At 41.5% G+C, this 24833-nt stretch overlaps 1 protein-coding gene across 1 annotated transcript in view; it reads right to left on the minus strand.

Moving 5' to 3' along the window:
- LOC109905275 (neuronal membrane glycoprotein M6-a) overlaps positions 1–10217 on the minus strand; it is a 40902-nt gene extending 30685 nt beyond the window's left edge. Inside the window, exon 1 of the mRNA XM_020502558.2 lies at positions 9382–10217. Within this exon, the coding sequence (XP_020358147.1) occupies positions 9382–9418 (37 nt within the window). The 5' untranslated portion in view covers positions 9419–10217. The remainder of the gene's footprint in view (positions 1–9381) is intronic.
- Positions 10218–24833: the final 14616 nt, after the last annotated feature.

Genomic DNA, 24833 nt, shown 5'->3' on the forward strand with positions numbered 1-24833 from the left:
CCCAAATGATGTACATGCTTCTGTAATGTTTGGTGAAATATTTAACCATGCGAGCAGGTTTCGTGCAGTTGTCTCCAATGTGTGATTTTAAGTTCAGTCCCAAATGATTATATTTACCATTCAAATTAAATTTTTAGATGCACAATTCATATTTATATTAATATGATCACATCACATAAAGTCATATAACTTTCGGTAAAAGATAAGACATTCCCGACCGAAAAGTTATTGAAATATGTTGTCGTGTTTTTTGAGCACCTGCTGGACATTATTGTGAGAACAATGAGAAATCACTCAGACTTTGGCCAGTAGGGGAGAGTGGTGTAAGTTGAGCCGAAGTGGTCAGTTGAGCCACCCTTTATAGGAAACAACATACAAAATATATAATTTTGCCAAATATTAATGAAGAGGTAATCATTTCATGGAGTCTGTGAAGAAAGAAACCACATGGAAAAGTGGTAAGCAAGTTAGGTTTGAAAAACTGATTTTCACCAAGTCAAATGCATTTATTGGGTTAGAGGTTTCATGAAGCTTGTATCTAAACCAAAGTAGGCCATTTAAAGATCTCTATAAGCTTCAATATGAGGTCCTAAACCAGACATGAAAGTGCATTCTTGTCACTGTGTGGGCTAATAGTCTAAATGTAGTCTAAATGGGTAAGTGGCATATGTTAAAAGTGTAAACAAAAAGTACAAAGTGTTTGTTAGGTGAATGCAAGATGGCGTAGCAGTCAGATGTCTTTGTCCTGTCGTGTCCCTTGTATATATCGTTTTACATATTTTTCTTCGCATATCTTTTCAAATATTTTGCTAAACCTCAACTTCTAAATACTCTCCTGCAACCCGCCTCACCCAATGTGGCGTGGATTAGCTTTTTTTTCTAAAGTATTTATACTTTATAATTATATAGTATTTATAGCCCCCACCATTTCTCCTTTACCCAAATCCAAATAGCTGATGTTCTGAAAGAGCTGCAAAATCTGGACCCCTACAAATCAGCCGGGCTAGACAATCTGGACCCTCTCTTTCTAAAATGATCTGCCAAAATTGTTGCAACCCCTATTACTAGCCTGTTCAACCTCCCCTTCGTATCATCTGAGATTCCCAAAGATTGGAAAGCTGCAGCGGTCATCCCCCTCTTCAAAGGGGGTGACACTCTAGACCCAAACTGCTACAGACTTATATCTATCCTACCCTGTCTTTCTAAGGTCTTCGAAAGCCAAGTTAACAAACAGATTACTGACCATTTCGAATCCCACCATACCTTCTCCGCTATGCAATCTGGGTTCAGAGCTGTTCATGGGTGCACCTCAGCCACGCTCAAGGTTCTAAACGACATCATAACCGCCATCGATAAGAGACATTACTGTGCAGCCGTATTCATCAACCTGGCCAAGGCTTTCGACTCTGTCAAACACAACAATCTTATTGGCAGACTCGACAGCTTTGGTTTCTCAAATGATTGCCTCGCCTGGTTCACCAACTACTTCTCTGATAGAGTTCAGTGTGTCAAATCGGAGGGCCTGTTGTCCGGACCTCTGACAGTCTCTATGGGTGTGCCACAGGTTTCAATTCTCGGGCCGACTCTCTTTTCTGTATACATCAATGATGTTGCTCTTGCTGCTGGTGATTCTGTGATCCACCTCTATGCAAACGACACCATTCTGTAAACCTCTGGCCCCTCTTTGGACACTGTGTTAACTAACCTCCAGACGAGCTTCAATGCCAAACAACTCTCCTTCCGTGGCCTCCAACTGCTCTTTAACGCAAGCAAAACTAAATGCATGCTATTCAATCGATCACTGCCCGCACCTGCTCGCCCGTCCAGCATCACTACTCTGGACGGCTCTGACTTAGAATATGTGGACAACTACAAATACCTGGGTGTCTGGTTAGACTGTAAACTCTCCTTCCAGACTCACATTAAGCATCTCCAATCCAAAATTAAATCTAGAATTGGCTTCCTATATCGCAACAAAGCATCCTTCACTCATGCTGCCAAACATACCCTCGTAAAACTGACCATCCTACCGATCCTCGACTTCGGTGATGTCATCTATAAAATAGCCTCCAACACTCTACTCAACAAACTGGATGCAGTCTATCACAGTGCCATCCGTTTTGTCACCAAAGCCCCATACACTCCCCACCATTGCGACCTGTATGCTCCTGTTGGTTGGCCCTCGCTTCAGACTCGTCGCCAAACCCACTGGCTACAGGTTATCTACAAGTCTCTGCTCGGTAAAGCCCCGCCTTATCTCAGCTCACTGGTCACCATAGCACCACCCACTCATAGCACGCGCTCCAGCAGGTACATCTCACTGGTCACCCCTGAAGCCAATTCCTCCTTTGGTCGTGTTTCCTTCCAGTTCTCTGTTGCCCATGACTGGAATGAATTGCAAATATCTCTGAAGCTGGAGACTCACATCTCCCTCACTAGCTTTAAGCACCAGCTGTCAGAGCAGCTCACAGATCACTGCACCTATACATAGCCCATCTGTAAACAGCCCATCTATCTACCTACCTCATCCCCATACTGGTATTTATTTATTTGTTTATTTTGCTCCTTTGCATCCCAGTATCTCTACTTGCACATTCATCTTCTGCCCGATCTACCATTCCAGTGTTTAATTGCTATATTGTAAGTACTTCGCCACCATGGCCTATTTATTTCCTTAACTTACCTCATTTGCACTCACTGTATATAGACTTTTTGTTTTCTTTTGTTCTACTGTATTATTGTCTGTATGTTTTGTTTATTCCATGTGTAACTCTGTGTTGTTGTATGTGTCAAATTGCTATGCTTTATCTTGGCCAGGTCGCAGTTGCAAATGAGAACTTGTTCTCAACTAGCCTACCTGGTTAAATAAAGGTGAAGAAAAAATGTAAATGTAAATTATTAAAATGATTGAAAGACAAAAAGTGCACAACAACCTGAAATTCACGCCCTGACCATAGTTATCTTTGTTTTCGTTATTATTTTGGTTAGGTCAGGTTGTGACGAGGGTGGTATGTGTGTTTTTTTTTTGTATATCTATGGGGTTTTGGTATGTCTAAGTAAATGTAGATCCATGGTGGCCTGAATTGCTTCCCAATCAGAGGCAGCTGTTTATCGTTGTCTCTGATTGGGGATCCTATTTAGGTTGCCATTTTTCATGTTGGTTTTTGTGGGTTATTGTCTATGTGTAGTTGCTTGTCAGCACTCGTTATTATTAGCATCACGTTTGTTTAGTGTTCTTTGTAAATAAAGAAGAATGTATTCAAATCACGCTGTGCCTTGGTCTCATCGTTATGACGAACGTGCGAATGAAGTATATAGGACCAGTCAAAAGTTTGGTCAAACCTATTAATTTAAGGTTTTTTCTTTATTTCTCCTATTTTTACATTGTAGAATAATAGTGAAGGCATCAAAACTATGAAATGATACACATTGAATCATGTAGTAACCAAAAAATTGTGAAACAGATCAAAATATATTTTATATTTAAGATTCTTCAAAGTAGCCACCCTTTGCCTTGATGACAGCTTTGCACATTCTTGGCATCTCTCAACCAGCTTCATGAGGTAGTCACCTTGAATGCATTTCAATTAACAGTTGTGCCTTGTTAAAAGGTAATTTGTGGAAATGATTTAATTTAATTCTTAATGTTTGAGCCAATCAGTTGTGTTGTGACAAGGTATGGGTTGTATACAGAAGACAGACCTATTTGGTAAAACACCAAATAAGTCCATTTAATGGCAAGAACATCTCAAATAACCAAAGAGAAATTACCATCCATCATTACTTTAAGACACAAAGGTCAGTCAAGTGCAGCTGCAAAACTATCAAGCTCCATGATGAAACTGGCTCTCCAGAGGATGGCAACAGGAATGGATGACCCAGAGTACCTCTGCTGCTGAGGATAAGTTCATTAGAGTTACCAGCCTCAGAAATTGCAGCCCAAATAAATGCTTCACAGAGGTCAAGTAACAGACACCTCTCAACATCAACTGTTCAGAGGAGACTGCGTGAATCAAGCCTCCATGGTCGAATTGCAGCAAAGAAACCACTACTAAAAGACACCAATAAGAAAAAGAGACTTGTTTGGGCTAAGAAAAACAAGCAAATGACATTAGACTATGGAGATCTGTCCTTTGGTGTGATATGTCCAAATGTGAGATTTTTGGTTCTAATCGCCGTGTCTCTGTGAGATTCAGAGTAGCATTCTGCAGCGATATGCCATCCCATCTGGTTTGCGCTTAGTGGGACTATCATTTGTTTTTCAACAGGACAATGACCCAAAATACCTCCAGGCTGTGTAAGAGCTATTTGACCAAGAAGGAGGGTGATGGAGTGCTGCATCAGATGACCTGGCCTCTACAATCACTCAACCTCAACCCAATTGAGATGGTTTTGGAATATTTGGACCGCAGAGTGAAGGAAAAGCAGCCAACAAGTGCTCAGCATATGTATGAACTCCTTCAAGACGGTTGGAAAAGCCTTCCAGGTGAAGCTGGTTGAGAGAATGCCAAGAGTGTGCAAAGCTGTCATCAAGGCAAAGAGCTTTGAAGAATCTCAAATATAAAATATATTTTGATATGTTTAACATTTTTTTTGGTTACTACATGACTCCATGTGTGCTATTTCATTACTCTACAATGTGGAAAATAGTAAAAGTAAAGAAAAGCCCTTGAATGAGGTGTGTCCAACCTTTTGACCGGTACAGTGTGTAGATATCTTTGTTCGAAAGTGTTTCATATTTCCCTTGGCGGAGTGATGCTGATTATAAAAGATCAACTTACCCAACTCTCACCTAATAACTGTTATAGAAGTTTGGGGAACATTTGGGAACAATTGGTGGAATTCCCTTGACCTCCATAGGGTGGAGGGATGCAGCTGGAGTCCAAAACAATGGAAGTGGAAGAGCAGGTCAGCTGGCAGTGGAGAAAGCCAGAATTCACTGTGTGAGAAGATTAACTCCATGGATAATCAGTTCAAGATTTTGGGAGAGGGAAAACCATGTATCAAACCATGAAAAGTCACAGCCCAAGTTAGAGGGGCTCAAAATGTGCAATGCTGCATCTTACACAAATGTCCAGTTTATAGGGGACAATGGAGCATATGATGTGTGATAATGGTTCCGTACCACACATTTCATTGGTTTAAATGTAATATACTACAGCAATACAATACCTGAATTATGTAGCTTTCCTAGTTCAATTAATGTTTTAGGATAGATCTGATAGGTTCCAAGAATTTCTATTTGTTGTGGAATTTTCCCTCTATTGAGCCTTGACTCCTGAGCACATTATCACACATTGCCGATAAAACTTGATCAACCGAGTTGAACGGAAGGAGAACTAATTCCTTCGCTTGGCTCAGGTAGTCTTAACAGGTGGGCCTTACTACATTTTCCCATTCATTTGGAGCTGGAGCAGTCACAGCAGTATGTCATTACAAATGCTACCTAAAGTGGAATTGATTCCTCCGTATCAAGCTAGGACAGATGATGATGACTTAATTTTATGTTTTGACATAACAAATTCATTTGATTAAGCCATTTTATTTTGGGGAATAAGGATTGTCCGCTGTTGTTGTTGGTGACTTGTGGCACGCGGCATGAAGCGCTACATTTGGCTAACAGATGAAGAGAGCAGCTGGTGCATCTTACTCACAATCTGAGATTTTCAGTCTGAGGAGGGGGTTCAAGGACCATAGAGAACCCATAATACAATATTTTCCAATATTTGGTCAGTTTCTTGAACCCCAAAATTTTTTTAAGGCCCAATCTATAACTCTGTAATTGACATTATTATTAAGAAGTACCCCTCTTCCATTAGAAAGCTAAACTAGATCTGTAATATCAGTAGCAACATAACAGAAGATCAACACTAAGATGATCAATACCTGTCACATGACAATTGAAAGTCTCTTAAAATAGACCTTGTGAAAGAATGTGATGCAAACTATTTGTGGGTGTTTATTGTTATTTTGAGGATTTACAAAGTAGCACTGAGGGGTATAAAAATACGCTCTTTTACAATGCATGGAGAGTTACGTTGTGTCTGAAAACCATTGCATGTTATGTTACGTACAGTAGGTGCATTACATTTGCTCTTCTCTCATGTTAGCCCCCTGGCTAGTCCATGGTGCCCCTAATGCCAGGAAAGGGCTACAGATGACCTATAGAGCTCTGGTCCACATATAACAGGTGACCTCATAGAAGGTGACAGGGACAGTTGGTGGAGGAATGACCCCAGAGAAAGTGCACTTACGACTGATTGTCCTCTTAATACATCATGGACTCAGGGTTCTCTGAGGTGGGGGGTCAGATTGTGACCAGACACCCCAAAATGATAGGTTAGGTCACATAGACTATTATATAAAAGCATAACTGTTTAATGACACTTCTTCCTAAGAGGTTGCTCAGATTTCTGGTTACATCACAGAGAGCACATAACAACACTGTATATATAAGTAGGGGGAAAAAGCATGGTAAAAGCTAGGTGGCATGACTAGTGAAATCAATGCTACAGTAGCAGTGTTCCCATTCATTGTTTTCAACAATGTAAAATAATCTCCACAACTCCAAAGAACAGAAATTAATTTGTCATCTAAGAAAACACAAAACAACTGAACATTAAATATAGGCATCATAAAGCCATTTGAGAGGCCCTCAAGGCAGGGACTCCAAGTCATTAATTGTCCTTCCTCCCAGGAGGGTTTTAAATCTCCGCTGTCATGTGCTCTTAAGCCAGTCTTTCAGAACAGCAAGGTGACCATGCTGTTCTTTTCATGTGGCACCAACTTAGTACAATTTGCAGTGGTCATGTGAATAATTGTCTCATCCAAGTGACAAGAGACTTAGAACCCGTAAATATAAGAGTAAGGCCCAATCTTCACTTTATTGTAGTTGTAGTTGTAGTTTTATAGGTAGTTTATAGATCATTATTAGATAATATGTAGTCTATTAATCATTATTACATAGTTATAACTCATTGTTGTTGGTGCTTGCCAAATAATAGGTTTATTTATGGCTGCACTGTGGATTATGACTGCTATTTTTTTTAAAGTATAACATAAAACACATAACCTCACTGTGAGGGTAATACTGTGAGACCATACCACAATCCCACTCAATATGGCTACTCTAGCTGTGTATAGTCAAATGTATTTTCCTTGTGTCAGTACTTTAAATGTCATGACAGTTTTGGGGCAATTTTCTGTTTGTTTGAGGTTGTTGCTTCTTCTGTTTGGGGGGGGGGGGGGGGGGGGGGGTAGGGATTATGTTTGCATGGTGGAACCAAACTGCAATTATTAAACGAGAACCAAAATTCCATTATCTTCTAGTGGGCAAGACACACTGCATATACTGTACTGTAGCAGCCTATTACATTGGCACTTGCATTATTCATGCATTCGGACCTCATAATTGCAAACAGGAGCATCAAATCATCTTGTTTCAAGCACAAGACATCTAGCTAAGTGTCCCTAGATGAAGTTCTAGCATGTGTATCAGTGTTGCTTCCGTCCCTCTCTTTACCCGAACCTGGGCTCGAACCAGGGCCCCTCTGAACACATCAACAACCGCCACCCACGAAGCTCCATTACGTATCGCTGCACACAAAAGCAAGGGAAACAACTACTTCAAGGTCTCAGAGCGAGTGACATCACCGATTGAACACTACTAGCACATACCGCTAACTAGCTAGGCATTTCACACTGATTACACCTGGTCCCGGACCTGTTTGTGCTGTATATCCAACTCCTATGACCATTGTCATGGTTTAGCATGACGTAAGGCCAGAGGCGTTGGATATACTGCACCAAAAGGTCTGGGACCAGGTTACTGAAGTTCATCAGTCAGTGTGTTGATTCAGTGAGGAAGCAGGAAAGAAGAACATTAATGTCGAGCAGCACTCAGCCAAACTGCTTTAGTGCCATGTTTTATGTATAACTTTCCAGATTTGATGAAGAAGATATGTGTCAGTTAGCCACATTTGGGCCAGTGGGGCCGCAGCACCAGTAGTGGAAAGCGTGATTGGCTAAGTAATTATATGTGGACTAACAAGCTGGTTTCTTCAGCCAAATGAATGTATGTGGTGTACTACAGACACGAATGACTGATCGGTATTTAATCAACACTGCTATCAGGATGTTTCCGGTAGTCATCCCACAGGTTTGAGACATCATAGTCGTATAGAGTCATGAACCTGTGAAAATAGAATTCCTGAGCCAATGTAATTTTGCAGCCACTAAGTATTTCTAGGTAAACTAGCATCCGACACTCACACACACACACACACAAACACACTCATATGCACACAGACACTGAGTAAACTGATTGGCCCAGGGTACCAAAATGTCATCTGCAGGAACAGAACAGAGAGCAGAGAGTAGCTGCAGGGATGACTAGACTTGGCCAGTGCCATGGTAACTGTTTCAGCTCTCACTCATGCCTGTGAAGCACTCACTGGTTTTCAGGGATGAGAGGAAGCAGGATGGGAGGGACGGGGAGGTGGGAAGAAAAGAAGCACAGACGTATGAAGCCCTGTCACGTGCACAGAACTTGGGATGGAGGGAAAAAAGGAAGGAAGGAGGAGTGAAGGGGGAGACACACCTCAGAGAATGATAGCATCCTTTTTTCATACAGGGAGCAATTTTATTAATATGGAGGAATGCAAATTCAAACTAATGCCAGTGCCTGGTAATCATAAATGGATTTATACAGTACACAGCTATTTACCCCTCAAGCATACACTTAAACACTGGTGGATGGGAGGGGGTGGGTTTGCATTTTAAATAGCAACCCCTCTGCACAAAGCGAACAACATACCCTGCATGCACATGAACAAGAGAGAAATTCTGACATGCATCGAATCCAGATGCTTTAAAAATGTTGGGGGGTGGGGGGTGGGGGGTTGTTAAAATAATAAAATAGCTTTGATTTAAATACAATAGCTGGACATGTGGATAGCCTGGATACAATGGTTTTATTAGTGAAAGGAGCTGGCTCGAGGTCTCTTGTCTTCAATGTTCCCCTGAGCCATCTCGACAGGCATGCGAGAGCCTTACCGAGACGCCTGTGAACAAAGACAATTCTCCCTGTGCTTTCACAGTCAACGCTCAGAGAAGCAGTTCACACCACTCTCTGACTGTCTCGACAGCAGACAACACACACACACACAAATACACTTCAGTCAAGCAGACACTCAGTGGACAAAGGAACAACCAAAACAGATGCTCTTTTATACCCAGATTATTAACCAACTATTTACTCAATCCTTTCTGAATAAATAGTCCACTGACAGACAGACAAAGAAATTAGGGGAAGATTTTACTCTAAGGAAATCTCAATCCATCCACTTAAATGTAAAAAAAATACTCTTTCTCTTTCCTTACCTTTCTGAGTCTGACCGTCATCCAAATCTTCTTCCATCTTGGCTATTCTAGATGTAGAGCAACTAGAGATGTGACAGAAGCTCCTCGGTTTGCAGGTTCAAAACCCTGTTTCTTTGTGTCAAAGATAGTCCACAGAGCTCTCCTTCTCTCTCTCTCCCTCTCGGTCTCTCACTCTCCCTCTCGGTCTCTCACTCTCCCTCTTGGTCTCTCACTCTCCCTCTCGGTCTCTCTCGGTTCTGTGTTAAGACCGCTTGTCAACAGTGATTTCATTCAAGTGGTCGTGCTGAGAAAGAGATCATTGTATCTTCACAACGCTGTCCATTGCGAGCAGCTCTGGCAAGTGCTGGAAAACCTGTTTTCTACAGTAGAGAAAAGGGGGGGACCTCAGTAGGCAGTATGTTTGCAGGAGGGCGGGCTAGCAAGCGCAGGTGCCCAGAAAGCAGAGAGAGTCAATGGGAGAAACACAGTCTCAACAATGAAAACTGACCTGAGCAGGCGCTGGAGTTGCTTCGTTTGGTTGAACGTGTCCTTCGCTATCAAATAATGTTTTAAAACATGTTTTATTCAGGGTCCCTAATTTTCCACCTGTAGGCTGCCATTGCAGTACTCCATTGAAAAAACGCTTCACTTTAAACACAAAAATATCTGGAAAATGATGGTCATATAACAAAGAATTATACTATATTTAATATAGCATATCAGTTTAGCTGTTTACCTTAGGATGTGCATTAACCACAGTGATAAAATAATAGAATCCCAAAATTACACTCATAGAAAACAGGTGCCAAGAAGAACCAAAAAGGGTTCTTCTGCTTGTCTCCATAAATATATACAGTGCCTTCAGAAAGTTTTCACACCCCTTGACTCACATGCTGTGATTTTGTGTCACTGGTCTACACACAATACCCCATAATGTCAAAGTGGAATTATGTGTTTAGATTTTTTTTTTTTTACAAATTAATAAAAAAAAAAAGCTGAAATGTCTTGTGTCAATAAGTATTTAACCCCTTTGTTATGGCAAGCCTAAATCAATTCAGGAGTAAAAAGGTGCTTAACAAGTCACATAATAAGTTGCATGGACTCACTGTGTGCAAACAATAACACGATTTTTGAATGACTCCCTCATCTCTGTACCACACCTACAATTATCTGTAAAGTCCTTCAGTCAAGCAGTGAATTTCAAACACAGATTCAACCACAAAGACCAGTGAAGTTTTCCAATGCCTTGCCAAGAAGTGCACCTATTGGTAGCAGACATTGAATATCCCTTTGAGCATTATGAAGTTACTACTTACACTTTGGATGTGTATCAATATATCCAGTCACCACAATGATCCAGACATCCTTCCTAACTCAGTTGCCGGAGAGGAAGGCATTCGCTCAGGGATTTCCCTATGAGGCCAATAATGACTTTAAAACAGTTATATAGTTTAATGGCTTTGGTAGGAGAAAACTGAGGATGGATCAACATCATTGTAGTTACTCCACAACACTAAATGAGAGCGCGAAAAGAAGGAAGCGTATTTACAGAATAATTTTGGGGGGAAAACATGCATTCTGTTTGCAATAAGGCACTGAAGTAAAACTGCAACAAAAACCAAATGTGGCAGAGAAATACACTTTATGTACTGAATATAAAGCATTATGTTTGGAGCAAATCCAATGCAACACATCACTGAGTACCACTATTCATATTTTCAAGCATGGTGGTGGCTGCATCATGTTATGGGTATGCCTGTGATCGGCAAGGACTAGGGAGTTTTTTTTTAAATAAAAATAAACAGAATAAAGCTAAGGCACAGGCAAAATCCTAGAGAAAAACCTGGTTCAGGCTGCTTTCCAAAAGGCACTGGGAGATTAATTCACCTTTAAGCAGGGCAATAATCTAAAACACAAGGCCAAATAGTTGCTAACCAATATTACATTGAATGTTTCTGAGTGGCCTAGTTACAGTTTTGACTTAAATCGGCTTGAAAATATATGATAAGACTTGAACATGGCTGTTTAGCAATGATCAACAACCACGTTGATAATAATTTTTTAAAGATTAATGTGCAATATTGTACAATCCAGGTGTGCAAAGATCTTCGAGACTTATCCAGAAAGACTCACAGCTGTAATCACTGCCAAAGGTTATTCTAACTTGTATTGACTCAAATAAATACATTGAAAAACCCTTCTTGCCTTCCAAAGAATCCATCTTGCCTTCCATATAATCATCACATAACCCTTTCTTACAAAAACAGTTCTTAGGATGAAATCATTTCAAGTCACAAACCCTTCCCACATGAAAAAAATTATACAGTATACTATGGTAGAAATACTATGGTATTCACTGTAGTGAATGAAGTCCTCAAAAATACTACAGTGAAAACGGTAGTATTTACCTTTGTATACTGTAGTATTTATAGATAACTAAATACTGGATTGGATTGATGGGTTGGATTGGTGGATGGATGTATGGTAGACACTGGATGGATGGTAGACACTGAAAGTCCCCCAAGAAATGGTTGATGCTTTTAAGTCAGGGAATATGTCAGTATCAGACAGGAAGGGAATTACGTATTGTGTTATTGTATCATGTTATATAAGACAACCCTGAAGGGGTGTAATGACGCAGCATGCATTAATGTTGCTAAGTGTGTCTGAAGTGATTTCAAAGAATCACATGCCAAGCATTATTTATGTAACATACATTATATCTTAGGTGAAACTGTAAATCTGTGCGAAGATGATTCTTATCACTAGGGTGATAAAAGATAGATTACCTCAATGTCTCACCTGATATCAGTTTACCATACATTTGAAGTGGTCCCTGATGATCTTCTTGACCTTCCTGCGTAGGTGTCCTGGAGGGCAGGCAGTGTGCACCCAATGGTGCATTCGGCTGACCGTACCACCCTCTGCAGCGCCTTGCGGTCAGCAGTGCAGGTCAGTATACCCCCGATGGCGCTCCTGTAGAACAGTGTGACAGCCCTCGGGGACAGGCTGAATTTTTTTAGCATCTTGAGTTTGAAGAGATGCTGTCGTGGCTTCCTCACCATGGTGTCCATGTGGTTTGACTGTTTCAGCTCCTGAGAGAGGTGTATGCCGAGGAACTTAACATTTTTTACTTTCTCCATGGCGGACCCATTGATGAGGATGGGGGCATGTCCAACCTGGTTCCTCCTGAAGTTCACAATCAGCTCCTTTGTTTTGCTGATGTTGAGGGAGAGGTTCTTTACCTGGCACCAATCCACCAGAGTGGTAGCCCGTCAGGAAGTCCAGGACCCAGTTGCATAGGGAGGAGTTTAGTCCCAGGGCCTTGAGCTTTGTGGTGAGCTTGGAGGGCACTATGGTATTGAAGGCCGAGCTGTAGTCAATGAATAGCATCCTCACATATGCATTCATTTTGTCCAGTTTGGTGAGGGCAGCGGGCAGTGTAATAGCGATTGCATCATCTGTGGATCTGTCGGGGCGGTAGGTGAATTGGAAAGGGTTGACTGTGTTGGGGAGGGAGGAGGTGATGTGTTCTTTGACTAGCCTAGCAAAGCACTTCTTGATGATGGAAGTGAGAGCTATGGTTTGGCAGTCATTCAGTGCAGTTACTTTCCCTTTCTTGGGCAAGGGGATGAAGCAGGTGGGAGTAATTGCCTGAGCTAGAGAGAGATTCAAAATGTCTGAAAACACAACAGCTAGCAGGTCTGCACATGCTCTGAGAGCGCGGCTAGGGATGTCGTCTTGTTTGAACGACTTACATACGTCCTCCGTGGAGACCATAGCTCAGAGTAGTTATGCTCAAGCGAGAGAAAAATGTGTTTAGCTCATCCAGTAGAGGGCCGTTGGTGTCCGCGAAGTGACTGGCTTTCTTTTGTTACCCGTGATCCTTAAAAGACCCTGTCACATAAGCCTCTTGTCCGACCAGCTGAATTGCTCCTCCACTTTGTCTCTATACTTGTAATTTGCCATCTTGATCCATCTGCGTAGGTCGTATTTGTACTGTTTAACCATACAATTGTCCCCGGTCACAATCTCTCTGTTTCAATTCCCGACAAGGTTGCCATCAGTCCACGGTCGTTGATTCTTGTAAGTGTTGAAAGACACCATCGGTATAACATAATCTATGCATTTTTTAAAATAATTTGGTGACTGAGTCGGTGTATTCATTGATGTTATCCCCAGAGGCGACCCAGAACATATTCCAGTCCACGTGATCAAAACAGACTTTTTGTTTTTTTGGCGGGGAGGAGCAAAATGGAGTCATGGTCAGATTTTCCGAAAGGAGGAAAGGAGAGGGCTGGTGATGTTCTGGTAATTATGTGAGCTGGCTAGCTACAGATGTAGAATTATAATTTGAGTTTGCTACAGCAGAAAAATAACCGTGCTGCAAAAGGAAATATGATTTATTATGTGGAATATAATTACTTGACATTTTTGCAGGGGTTGATACATTGTCACAGACTGTTCTCTCTGCTACCGCATGGTAGCAGGTACCGATGCAAACGGTACCGATGCATCAAGTTGGGAACCAACAGGACCCTGAACAGCTTCTACCCCCAAGCCATGAGACTACTAAATAGTTAACCAAATAGCTATCTGCATTGCCCCTCTTTGCACTAACTCTTTTGACTCACATACGCTGCTGCTACTGTTAATTATCTATCCTGTTACCTCGTCAATTTACCCCTAACTACAGTTCATTCAGAAATTATTCTCAACACTTTACTTTTCCCGCATTTTATTGTGTTACAAAGTGGGATCACAATTGACTTGATGTCATTTTATGTCAACCATCAACACAAAATACTCTTTTAATGTCAAAGTCTGAAAATAATCCACAATATGTAAAGAAATTAGTGAAAGATTAAACACTGAAATATCTTGATTAGATAAGTCTTCAACCCCCTGAGTAAATGCACCTTTGGCAGCGATTGCAGCTGTGAGTCTTTCTGGGTAAGTCTCTTACAGCTTTCAACACCTGGATTGTGCAACATTTGCCCATCGTTCTGTTCAAAATTATTCAAGCTCAAAATGGTTTCTGATCATTGCTAGATAACAGTTTTTAGGTCTTGCCAATGATTTTCAAGCAGATTTGAGTCAAATTTGTAATTCGACCACTCAAGAACATTCAATGTCTTCTTGGTAAGCAACTCCAGTGTATATTTGGCCTTGTGTTTTTGGTTATTGTCCTGCTGAAAGGTGAATTAAAATCTCTTAGTGTCTGGTGGAAAGCATACTGAACCAGGTTTTCCTCTAGGATTTTGCCTGTGCTTAGATCCATTATGTTAATTTTTTTGTCCTGAAAAACTCCCCAGTCCTTAACTATTACAAGCATACTGCACTCATAACATGATGCCCAAAATATAACGCCTTGTACTGAGGACAAAAAGTAAATTGCTTTGCCACATTTTTGGGGGGCAATATTACTTTAGTGCCTTCTTGCAAACAGGATGCATGTTTTGGAGTATTTGCATTCTGTACAGGCTTCCTTATTTTTACTCTGTCAATTAGGTTAGCATTGTGGAGTAACTACAATGTTGTTGATCCATCCTCAGTTTACTCCTATCACAGCCATTAACTCTCTAACTGTTTTAAAGTAACTCTCTAAATGTTTAATGCCTGTAACTTTGTAGTGATTTGGTGTATTGACACACCATCCAAAGTGTAATTAATCATTTCACCATGCACCAAGGGAAATTCAATGTCTGCTTTTTTTTTTTTTACCCATCTACCACTAGGTGCCCTTCTTTGAGAGGCATTGGAAAAACTCACTGGTGTTTGTGGTTGAATCTGTGTTTGAAGTTCACTGCTTGACTGAGGGACCTAACAATGTATGTGTGGGGCACATAGATACTGTAAGGTAGTCATTCAAAACTCACGTTTAACACTATTATTGCACTCGGAGTGATTCCATGCCATTTATTTTGTGACTTGTTAAGCACATTTGTTACTCTTGAACTTATTTAGGTTTGCCATTCCAAAGGGGTTGAATAGTTATTGACCTAAGATATTGCAAATCATATCAAATGTTATTTGTCACATACACACTGTCAGCAGATGTTAATGCGAGAGTAGAGAAATGCTTGTGCTTCTAGTTCCGACAGTGCAGTAACATCTAACAAGTCATCTAATAATTCCCCAACAACTACCTAATACACACAAATCTAAAGGGGTGAATGAGAATATGTACATGTAAGTACATGGATGAGCGATGGCCGAGCGGCATTGGCAAGGTGCAATAGATGGCAGAAAATACAGTATATACATGTGATATGAGTAATGTAAGATATGTTAACATTACTAAAGTGGCATTATTTAGAATGCATTGTATAAAGTGACAACTGATACATGTATTAAAGTGACCAGTGATTGGGTCTCAATGTAGGCAGCAGCATCTCTGAGTTAGTGATTGCTGTTTAGCAGTCTGATGGCCTTGGAATAGAAGCTGTTTTTCAGTCTCTCGGTCCCAGCATTGATGCACTTGTACTGACCTCGCCTTTTGGATGGTAGCGGTGTGAACAGGCAGTGGCTCAGGTGGCTGATGTCCTTGATGATCTTTTTGGCCTTCCTGTGACATCGGGTGCTGTTGGTGTCATGGAGGGCAGGTAGTTTGCCCCCAGTGATGCATTGTGCAAACCGCAAAACCCTCTGGAGAGCCTTGCGGTTGAGGGTGGTGCAGTTTCCATACCAGGCTGTGATACAGCCCAACAGGATGCTCTCGAATGTGCATCTGTAAAAGTTTGTCAGGGTTTTGGGTGACAAACCAAATTTCAAGCCTCCTGAGGTAGAAGCAGTGCTGTTGCGCTTTCTTCACCACACTGTCTGTATGAGTGGACCATTTCAGTTTGTCTGTGATATGTACGCCGATGTGGAATATGGGGGTGCTCCCTCTGCTGTTTCCTGAAGTCCAAGATCATGACATTGATCAGAGATCGTTTTCCTGACACCACACTCCTAGTCCCCTCACCTCCTCCCTGTAGGCTGTCTCGTCGTTGTTGGTAATCAAGCCCACTACTGTTGTGTTATCTGCAAACATGATGATTAAGTTGGAGGCGTGCATGGTCACGCAGTCGTGGGTGAACAGGAAGTACAGGAGGGGGCTGAGCACGCACCCTTGTGGGCCCCAGTGTTGAGGGTCAGCGAAGTGTAGATGTTGTTTTCTATCTTCACCACCTGAGGGTGGCCCGTCAGAAAGTCCAGGACCCAATTGCACAGGGCAGGGTTGAGACACAGAGCCTCCAGCTTGATGATGAGCTTGGAGGGAACTATGGTGTTGAATGCTGAGCTGTAGTCAATGAACAGCATTCTTACATAGGTATTCCTTTTGTCCAGTTGAGATATTCAGTGTGCAGTGTGATGGCTATTGCATCGTCCGTGGACCTGTTGGGTCTGTATGCTACCTGAAGTGGGTCTAGGGTGGCCAGTAAGGTGAAGGTGATTTGATCCTTGACTTGTCTCTAGTCAAGCACTTCATGATGACAGAAGTAAGTGCTACGTGGCAGTAGTAATTTAGTTCAGCTATCTTTGCCTTCTTGGGTACAGGAACAATGGTAGCCATCTTGAAGCATGTGGGGACAACAGACTGGGATAGGGAGTGATTGAATATATCTGGAAACACACCAGCCAGCTGGTCTACGCATGCTTTCAGCTTTTCATTATTAATGAATTTGTAAAAATGTTGAAAAACATAATTCCACTTTGACATTATGTGATATTGTGTGTAGGCAGGTGACAAAAAAATCTAAATGTAATCAATTTTAACTTCAGGCTGTAGCACAACAAAATGTGGAAAAAGTCAAGGGGTGTGAATACCTTTTGAAGGCACTGTATATGAACATATCTACCTCGCCACAAGACATGCCACAAGAGGTCTCTTCACAGTCCCCAAGTCCAGAACAGACTACGGGAGGTGCACAGTACTACATAGAGCCATGAATACATGGAACTCTATATATAGCCAATTTATCATTCATTATTGTGCATGTATTCCTTGTGTTATTATTATTGTTGGGAAGGGCCCTTAAGCATTTCACTGTTAGTTTACACTTGTTGTTTATGAAGAATGTGACAAATAACATTTAATTTGAAGCTTGACATTTCAAAGTGGAATTTACAAACTTCAGATGCCTTTTTAAACCTCAAATACACTACACGTTTTACATTTCCTGCATTGAAGGATAGTTATTTTGCAACAGGGTGATCGAATCAATATCCTTCATCTGTAGCTAACAAGATTGCAATGAACCAAAACATTGTGTAGAAAATAGCTTTTAGTTGCCTGGCTTGTTCTAAATACATTTTGAAACAGATCAGGGGGGTTTTCTGTGTGAAAAAAATAGAGCATGTCATACCGTTTATGTGTTTATACTTAGGACAAGTTTAATGTCGGACAACAACAATAGAATGTTCATGATTTATTGCGTGCCAAAAGCCAGTAAGATGAAAGCAGATGCTTATACTGAGACGTTCGCGGGACTTTTACGTACAGTATATTACTGCAATCATGACTACCTCGGGTTGGCGGAAATTAAACTACAGGCTTTTCGTCTTGGTTCGAAAGGGGTATAAGATCAAATCAAATCAAATTTATTTATATAGCCCTTCGTACATCAGCTGATATCTCAAAGTGCTGTACGGAAACCCAGCCTAAAACCCCAAACAGCAAGCAATGCAGGTGTAGAAGCACGGTGGCTAGGAAAAGCTCCCTAGAAAGGCCAAAACCTAGGAAGAAACCTAGAGAGGAACCAGGCTATGTGGGGTGGCCAGTCCTCTTCTGGCTGTGCCGGGTGGAGATTATAACAGAACATGGCCAAGATGTTCAAATGTTCATGAGTGACCAGCATGGTCCAATAATAATAAGGCAGAACAGTTGAAACTGGAGCAGCAGCACGGCCAGGTGGACTGGGGACAGCAAGGAGTCATCATGTCAGGTAGTCCTGAGGCATGGTCCTAGGGCTCAGGTCCTCCGAGAGAGAGAACGAAAGAGAGAAAGAGAGAATTAGAGAGAGCACACTTAAATTCACACAGAACACCGAATAGGACAGGAGAAGTACTCCAGATATAACAAACTGACCCTAGCCCCCCGACACATAAACTACTGCAGCATAAATACTGGAGGCTGAGACAGGAGGGGTCAGGAGACACTGTGGCCCCATCCGAGAACACCCCCGGACAGGGCCAAACAGGAAGGATATAACCCCACCCACTTTGCAAAAGCACAGCCCCCACACCACTAGAGGGATATCTTCAACCACCAACCTACCATCCTGAGACAAGCCCGAGTATAGCCCACAAAGATCTCCGACACGGCACAACCCAAGGGGGGGCGCCAATCCAGACAGGAAGATCACATCAGTGACTCAACCCACTCACCCCTCCTAGGGACGGTATGAAAGAGCCCCAGTAAGCCAGTGACTCAGCCCCTGTAATAGGGTTAGAGGCAGAGAATCCCAGTGGAAAGAGGGGAACTGGCCAGGCAGAGACAGCAAGGGTGGTTCGTTGCTCCAGAGCCTTTCCGTTCACCTTTCCACTCCTGGGCCAGACTACACTCAATCATATGACCCACTGAAGAGATGAGTCTTCAGTAAAGACTTAAAGGTTGAGACCAAGTTTACGTCTCTTACATGGGTAGGCAGACCATTCCATAAAAATGGAGCTCTATAGGAGAAAGCCCTGCCTCCAGCTGTTTGCTTAGAAATTCTAGGGACAATTAGGAGGCCTGCGTCTTGTGACCGTAGCGTACGTGTAGGTATGTACGGCAGGACCAAATCAGAGAGATAGGTAGGAGCAAGCCCATGTAAGGCTTTGTAGGTTAGCAGTAAAACCTTGAAATCAGCCCTTGCCTTGACATGAAGCCAGTGTAGGTAGGCTAGCACTGGAGTAATATGATCAGATTTTTTGGTTCTAGTCAGGATTCTAGCAGCCGTATTTAGCACTAACTGAAGTTTATTTAGTGCTTTATCCGGGTAGCCGGAAAGTAGAGCATTGCAGTAGTCTAACCTTGTCACACCCTGACCATAGTTTGCTTTGTATGTTTCTATGTTTTGGTTGGTCAGGGTGTGATCTGAGTGGGCATTCTATGTTGGATGTCTTGTTTGTCTATTTCTATGTCTGGCCTGATATGGTTCTCAATCAGAGGCAGGTGTTAGTCATTGTCTCTGATTGGGAACCATATTTAGGTAGCCTGGGTTTCACTGTGTGTTTGTGGGTGATTGTTCCAGTCTCTGTGTTTTGCACCAGATAGGACTGGTTTAGGTTTTCTCACGTTTGTTGTTTTTGTTAGTTATCTCATGTGTAGTGTCTTTATAAATGAAAGAACATGAACAACCACGCTGCATTTTGGTCCGCCTCTCCTTCACCACAGGAAAACCCTTACAAACCTAGAAGTGACAAAAGCATGGATTAATTTTCCTGCATCATTTTTGGACAGAAAGTTTCTGATTTTTGCAATGTTACGTAGATGGAAAAAAGATCAGTCCCACTGTCCATGTAGTCTAATTCATGGTGATCTAAAAGGCAAAACTGATCCTAAATCAGCGATCCTACACTGAGTAGCTTGATACATTCGGGGAAAAAGACACCTTCTGTGAATGTTCTATGAGTGAAATTCAAACCATTGGTCAATGATTGGGAACATTTATTGAAATAATCTAACAACATATTCATATATTTGTTCACATCAAACATCACATCAAACAAACAATTGCAGTATCTCTGTATTTCATTGTGGTTATATTCCACTCATATCTATCCAAGTATAGGTTAAACGGGGAGTACATCTGCTCTCTACATCTGTCTTTTCCCAATGATATGCTATATTTAACTTCTATAGAGAGAATAAAAAGGGATCCATTTAGGGCCTGCTGTTACAGTGTAGGTATGGGGTCCTGTCAGAGGGCATTACTAACATGGAGTTATCTAAGGTTAGATACAGTGGCAATAGAGTGGTGGGAGGCTGCCACTAAATGTCACAAGATAGCTGAATTTCAGTTTACATTCCAAATGTCACCATATTACCCTTTATAGTGCACTACTTTTGACCAGGGCCTGTATTGGGAATAGGGTGCCATTTGGGGCAAAGCAGTGTCCTCCCACTACATTACTTTTTCATTGGACTGTCATTGTCAGTTTGGTCATTTCTGTTTAAATTTTTATCTCAGGAATAAGGGGAAATGTATTTGAGCCAGCCTTATGAGAATTTAGCATGTACAGTAAAGTAGCTGACAGCTAATTAGTCCTGAATGCATGTTGTTCTTACCAAATGTAATAAAATATGTAAATAAGCAAGTGTGGTTCATTGCCCACACAATAATGGAACACTATATTAGCATCTGCTATAAAGGATGCAGCGCTAAATAAACACACACACACACACACACACGTGTACAAACACACACACACACACAAAGCGCCCCACCCTTGGCTTGGATACCATTGCCTCACACACACAGGCCTGCCGTGGCTGCTTTGCTAATAGGGCTGGGAGATTTGCTGTTGGGGGTTGCCATCTTTTCTGGGGGAATCCTCAGCTCGCAAGCCCCCGCAATACCACCCTGGCTAGTCATGTTCCTGTCTGTGCTATCAATGAGGGGGCTGACCTCCCCCCTCCTGATGCCCACTTCCCTCCCTCTCATCCCCCCCATCCCTCCTGTTTAGCACTGTCGGTATCGATGGATGGAAAGAGAGAGAAAAAACGGCAGATGGCGAAACGCTCCGTGAGGGCATCTAGGCAGTACGCATCCCTCGTCAGTTGGCTGGCACTGCCAAGCCCTGTATTAAATGATGTGTAAGAGTTTGCGTGTGTTCGTGTGTGTCAGTGTTTGAGTGTGTGCGTGAATGTGTTTGTGTACGTGCGTCCATTTGAAATGATATGCCAGCGTTTGTTGCTCATCACAAACAGAGGGAGCCAAAGAAGCTCACAGTAAGCTTATTACTGTCCCTGGATGCTCTCCAGTTTGTGCTCTATGTGCTCACAAGTTGCCATAGCAACCAGCCCCAGATATTGTTCAATAGGAAAGATGAACAGGTATGGAATAAATAAAAACAGCTCCTCTGTAACCTCAGCCACTTGCTCTATTCATCATTATGGTTTATTCCTACTCGTTTCAGATGAACACAAAATGTGTTTGTACAGTGGCATTTTTCTCTCTCCATTGAAATCTACTGTATTATTTTCTCAACCTCGAAAACCCAGCAATTCCAATACAAATCACTGGGCAACCGAACAAGCCAAGAGAGTGTTCGGTGTTAAGTGCTAATGTGTGTTCACCCCCAGTTGAGCTGAGAGAAATCAACAGAATCTGACATATTCAAGAGGTTAAAGTTTACAGAACACCAGTGAGGAGGTTAATACTTGAATAGGGCTTTGGTTCTCTTTGACAACCATGGTAACAAGACGGGGGTTGTTTGAATGAAGCCATGGAGAGAGAATTTATGTTTCCTTTTAGGGAAAGACACCACAAAACCACTATGGGGAGTTATTTAGTATGACTCATGTTTGCTGCATATCAACTAACATGCAGCTGACACTTAAGAAATGCTGCTAGTAGTTTGCATATGATTTGTCGATAGACATCATTGGTGGGCGAAAGGGTAAAAGACCACATGCATCTCCGACGGCTTTGAGCAGATGCTGGATATCAAATAGCCTCAACGTTCAAAAGAAAAATATAAGGCTTGCCAGTATATTGTAGCAAAATGTTGACCTTTCGCTCTACCAGAAACATTGGTACAATAAACACACTAAGCTATGTACAGTTAATGCATCAAATCTGAAAATGGTAACATATACACTGTGTGTACAAAACATGAATATTGAGTTTCACCCCCTTTTGCCCTCAACCTCAATTCATCAGGGCACGGACTCTACAAGGTTTTCGAAAGCATTCCACAGGGATACTGGCCTATGTTGACTCCATTGCTTCCCACAGTTGTGTCACATTGGCTGGATGTCCTTTGGGTGGTTGACCATTCTTGATCAGTGGTGGAAAAAAGTACTCAATTGTCATGCTTGAGTAAAAGTAAAGATAACTTCATAGAAAATGACTCAAGTAAAAGTGAGTAAAATACTACTTGAGTAAAAGTATAAAAGTATTTGGTTTAAAATATACTTAAGTATCAAAAGTAAATGGAATTGCTAAAATGTACTTAAGTATCAAAAGTAAAAGTAAAAGTGTAAACCGTTTCAAATTCCTTATATTAAGCAAACCAGACGGCACAATTTTCTTGTTTTTTTGTTGTTGACATTATTTTCTTTAGTAATGTAGTGAAGTTAAAGTAAAAGTTGGAAAAAATATGAATAGTAAAGTACAGATACTCCAAAAAACTACTGAAGTATTACTTTAAAGTATTTTTTACTTAAGTACTTTACACCACTGTTCTTGATACACACGGGAAAATGATGAGCGGAAATCCCCCGTTCAGCGTTGCAGTTCTTGACACAGTCAAACCGGTGCGCCTGGCACCTACTACGATACCCTGTTCAAAGGCCCTTAAATCTTTGTCTTGCCCATTCACCCTCTGAATGGTACACATACACAATCCACATCCACAATCTCAAGGCTTAAAAATCCTTAATTAACCTGTCTCCTCCCCTTCATCTACCCTGATTGAAGTGGATTTAACAAATTACATCAATAAGGGATCATATCTTTCACCTGGATTCACCTGGTCAGTCTATGTCATGGTGTTCCTAATGTTTTGTACACTCAGTGTATATCACAGTATGCAGTCTCTCCCTTTCTTCACATTATCTCCAGGAGATCTCTAGCCAGATAGATGGGTGTCAAGCCTGAGGGACCAGACCACCAGAGCATTATCCTATTTGCTAAACCACAGGCTTCACAGACCATATGAAGGGCTGGGCACACAGACAAAAAAAAATGTATCGGGCTGTCATCCATAAAAATAAGTTTACAGCTCAATTGTAAATTGAGCATCAAGGGGTGCAGGCTGCGGTGAGATTTAGGACCTACAGAGCAGCCCATCGGGAGTTAGAATTGGCTTTCAGTGTAATCTGACTACTCTCAATCCAAATGGAAAGCAAACAGCAACAGCAGCAAGCGCTATCACAAAATATTCCCAAATTATTCAGGATTATAAGAAACTCTTCCAAACAAAAATAATAATAAGTGGTTATGAAGGTAAATCTTTACTTTAAACTTTGTACTGTACAAAATGCTGTCATACAATGACAGCAGATGTCATGACAGTTGACAGTGTATGGCAATTGCCATGACACAGTCTTGAAAAATCGTTATGATGATGCAATGCCAGCAGTAAGCAGGCATATTAGCTGACCTAACAAAGGTTTGAAAGCATCTGCTAAATGGCACATTTTAAATACAATTTTAACAAGTGTATAATCAGCTGATATAAGCAGACACCAGCTCTGGCAGTTGAAATATCAGATCAGTTCCAATCAACTAAACAGTTGTGTAAATAAAATAACATCCTAATAATTAGAAGCATGGTTCTGTTCATAGCTGTGGAAAGTAGGAGTGCTGAGGGTGCTTTCTTTTTTACAAAAGTAGTGCACTGGGCCTTTACTAATCCTGTATTCAGGGCTGGTCCTCGCCATTCTGCTGCCCTAGGTGATACAAAAATATTTTAGTCGCCACAAAACTAGAATTGTCTCAGTAAGCAAAATGACATATAAAATAGGTTCGGAATGAAAGGTGAAAGACGTATTTTGCAGACGTTGAAATCAGGTTAATTTTCGGTTCTGAATGAAAGTTGAAAATATGTATTTTCCATTAATTGAAAATACATATTTTCTGGACAATTAAAAAATACATATTTCCGTATGTTGAAATCAGGGTCATTTTCAGTTCTGAATGAAAGTTGAAAAGAAATCCATGTCTATATTTCAACCAAAACAAGGCCGATTCAGACGAATTCTGAACCAAACACAGAGGTCTATGCTTGGGACAAATCAAGGCTGGTCTGGACTAGACCAAAAACCAACGCGCGGGGAAATCAAGGCTGGTCTTGAATCTGCTACATGATTTATGCCTCTTTCCAACAGCACCCTAGAGCTCTGGGAATGAAAAAGCAACATGTTTTGCGCCTCTGCCCTTGACAAAGTGGGCACTATTGATCACAGGACGGCATCAGCGCTCATCCAAAAAGCGCATATGCCACTGGTGGAGAGAAATTGTCATTGGGCTGAATTATGTGAGGTTTTATGTGTTGTTGGAGGTGCGTCTTGGTCAGTTCAGTTCAGAAAATGTCTGTCTCTTCAATCTGCCGCCATAGGAGGCCGCCTAATTCTGACTAAATAGCGTGCCTGCCTTGCCTGTATTAGCGGACCGATATAGCCCGTTGTATAAGCTGTGCAAACAAAGCACACAATGGATTCAAGACAAGGTCGTGTTTATTGATCCCAGATTCTAAGTTTGTCAGTGTCAAAGTAGTCTGTCATTTTGATAATTTGTGAGGTATTAAAAAAAGATTCTGCTGAAGTCTGGAGTCAT

This window comes from Oncorhynchus kisutch, linkage group LG15 (assembly GCF_002021735.2).
Source record: "Oncorhynchus kisutch isolate 150728-3 linkage group LG15, Okis_V2, whole genome shotgun sequence".
Classification (NCBI taxonomy): Eukaryota; Metazoa; Chordata; class Actinopteri; order Salmoniformes; family Salmonidae; genus Oncorhynchus; species Oncorhynchus kisutch.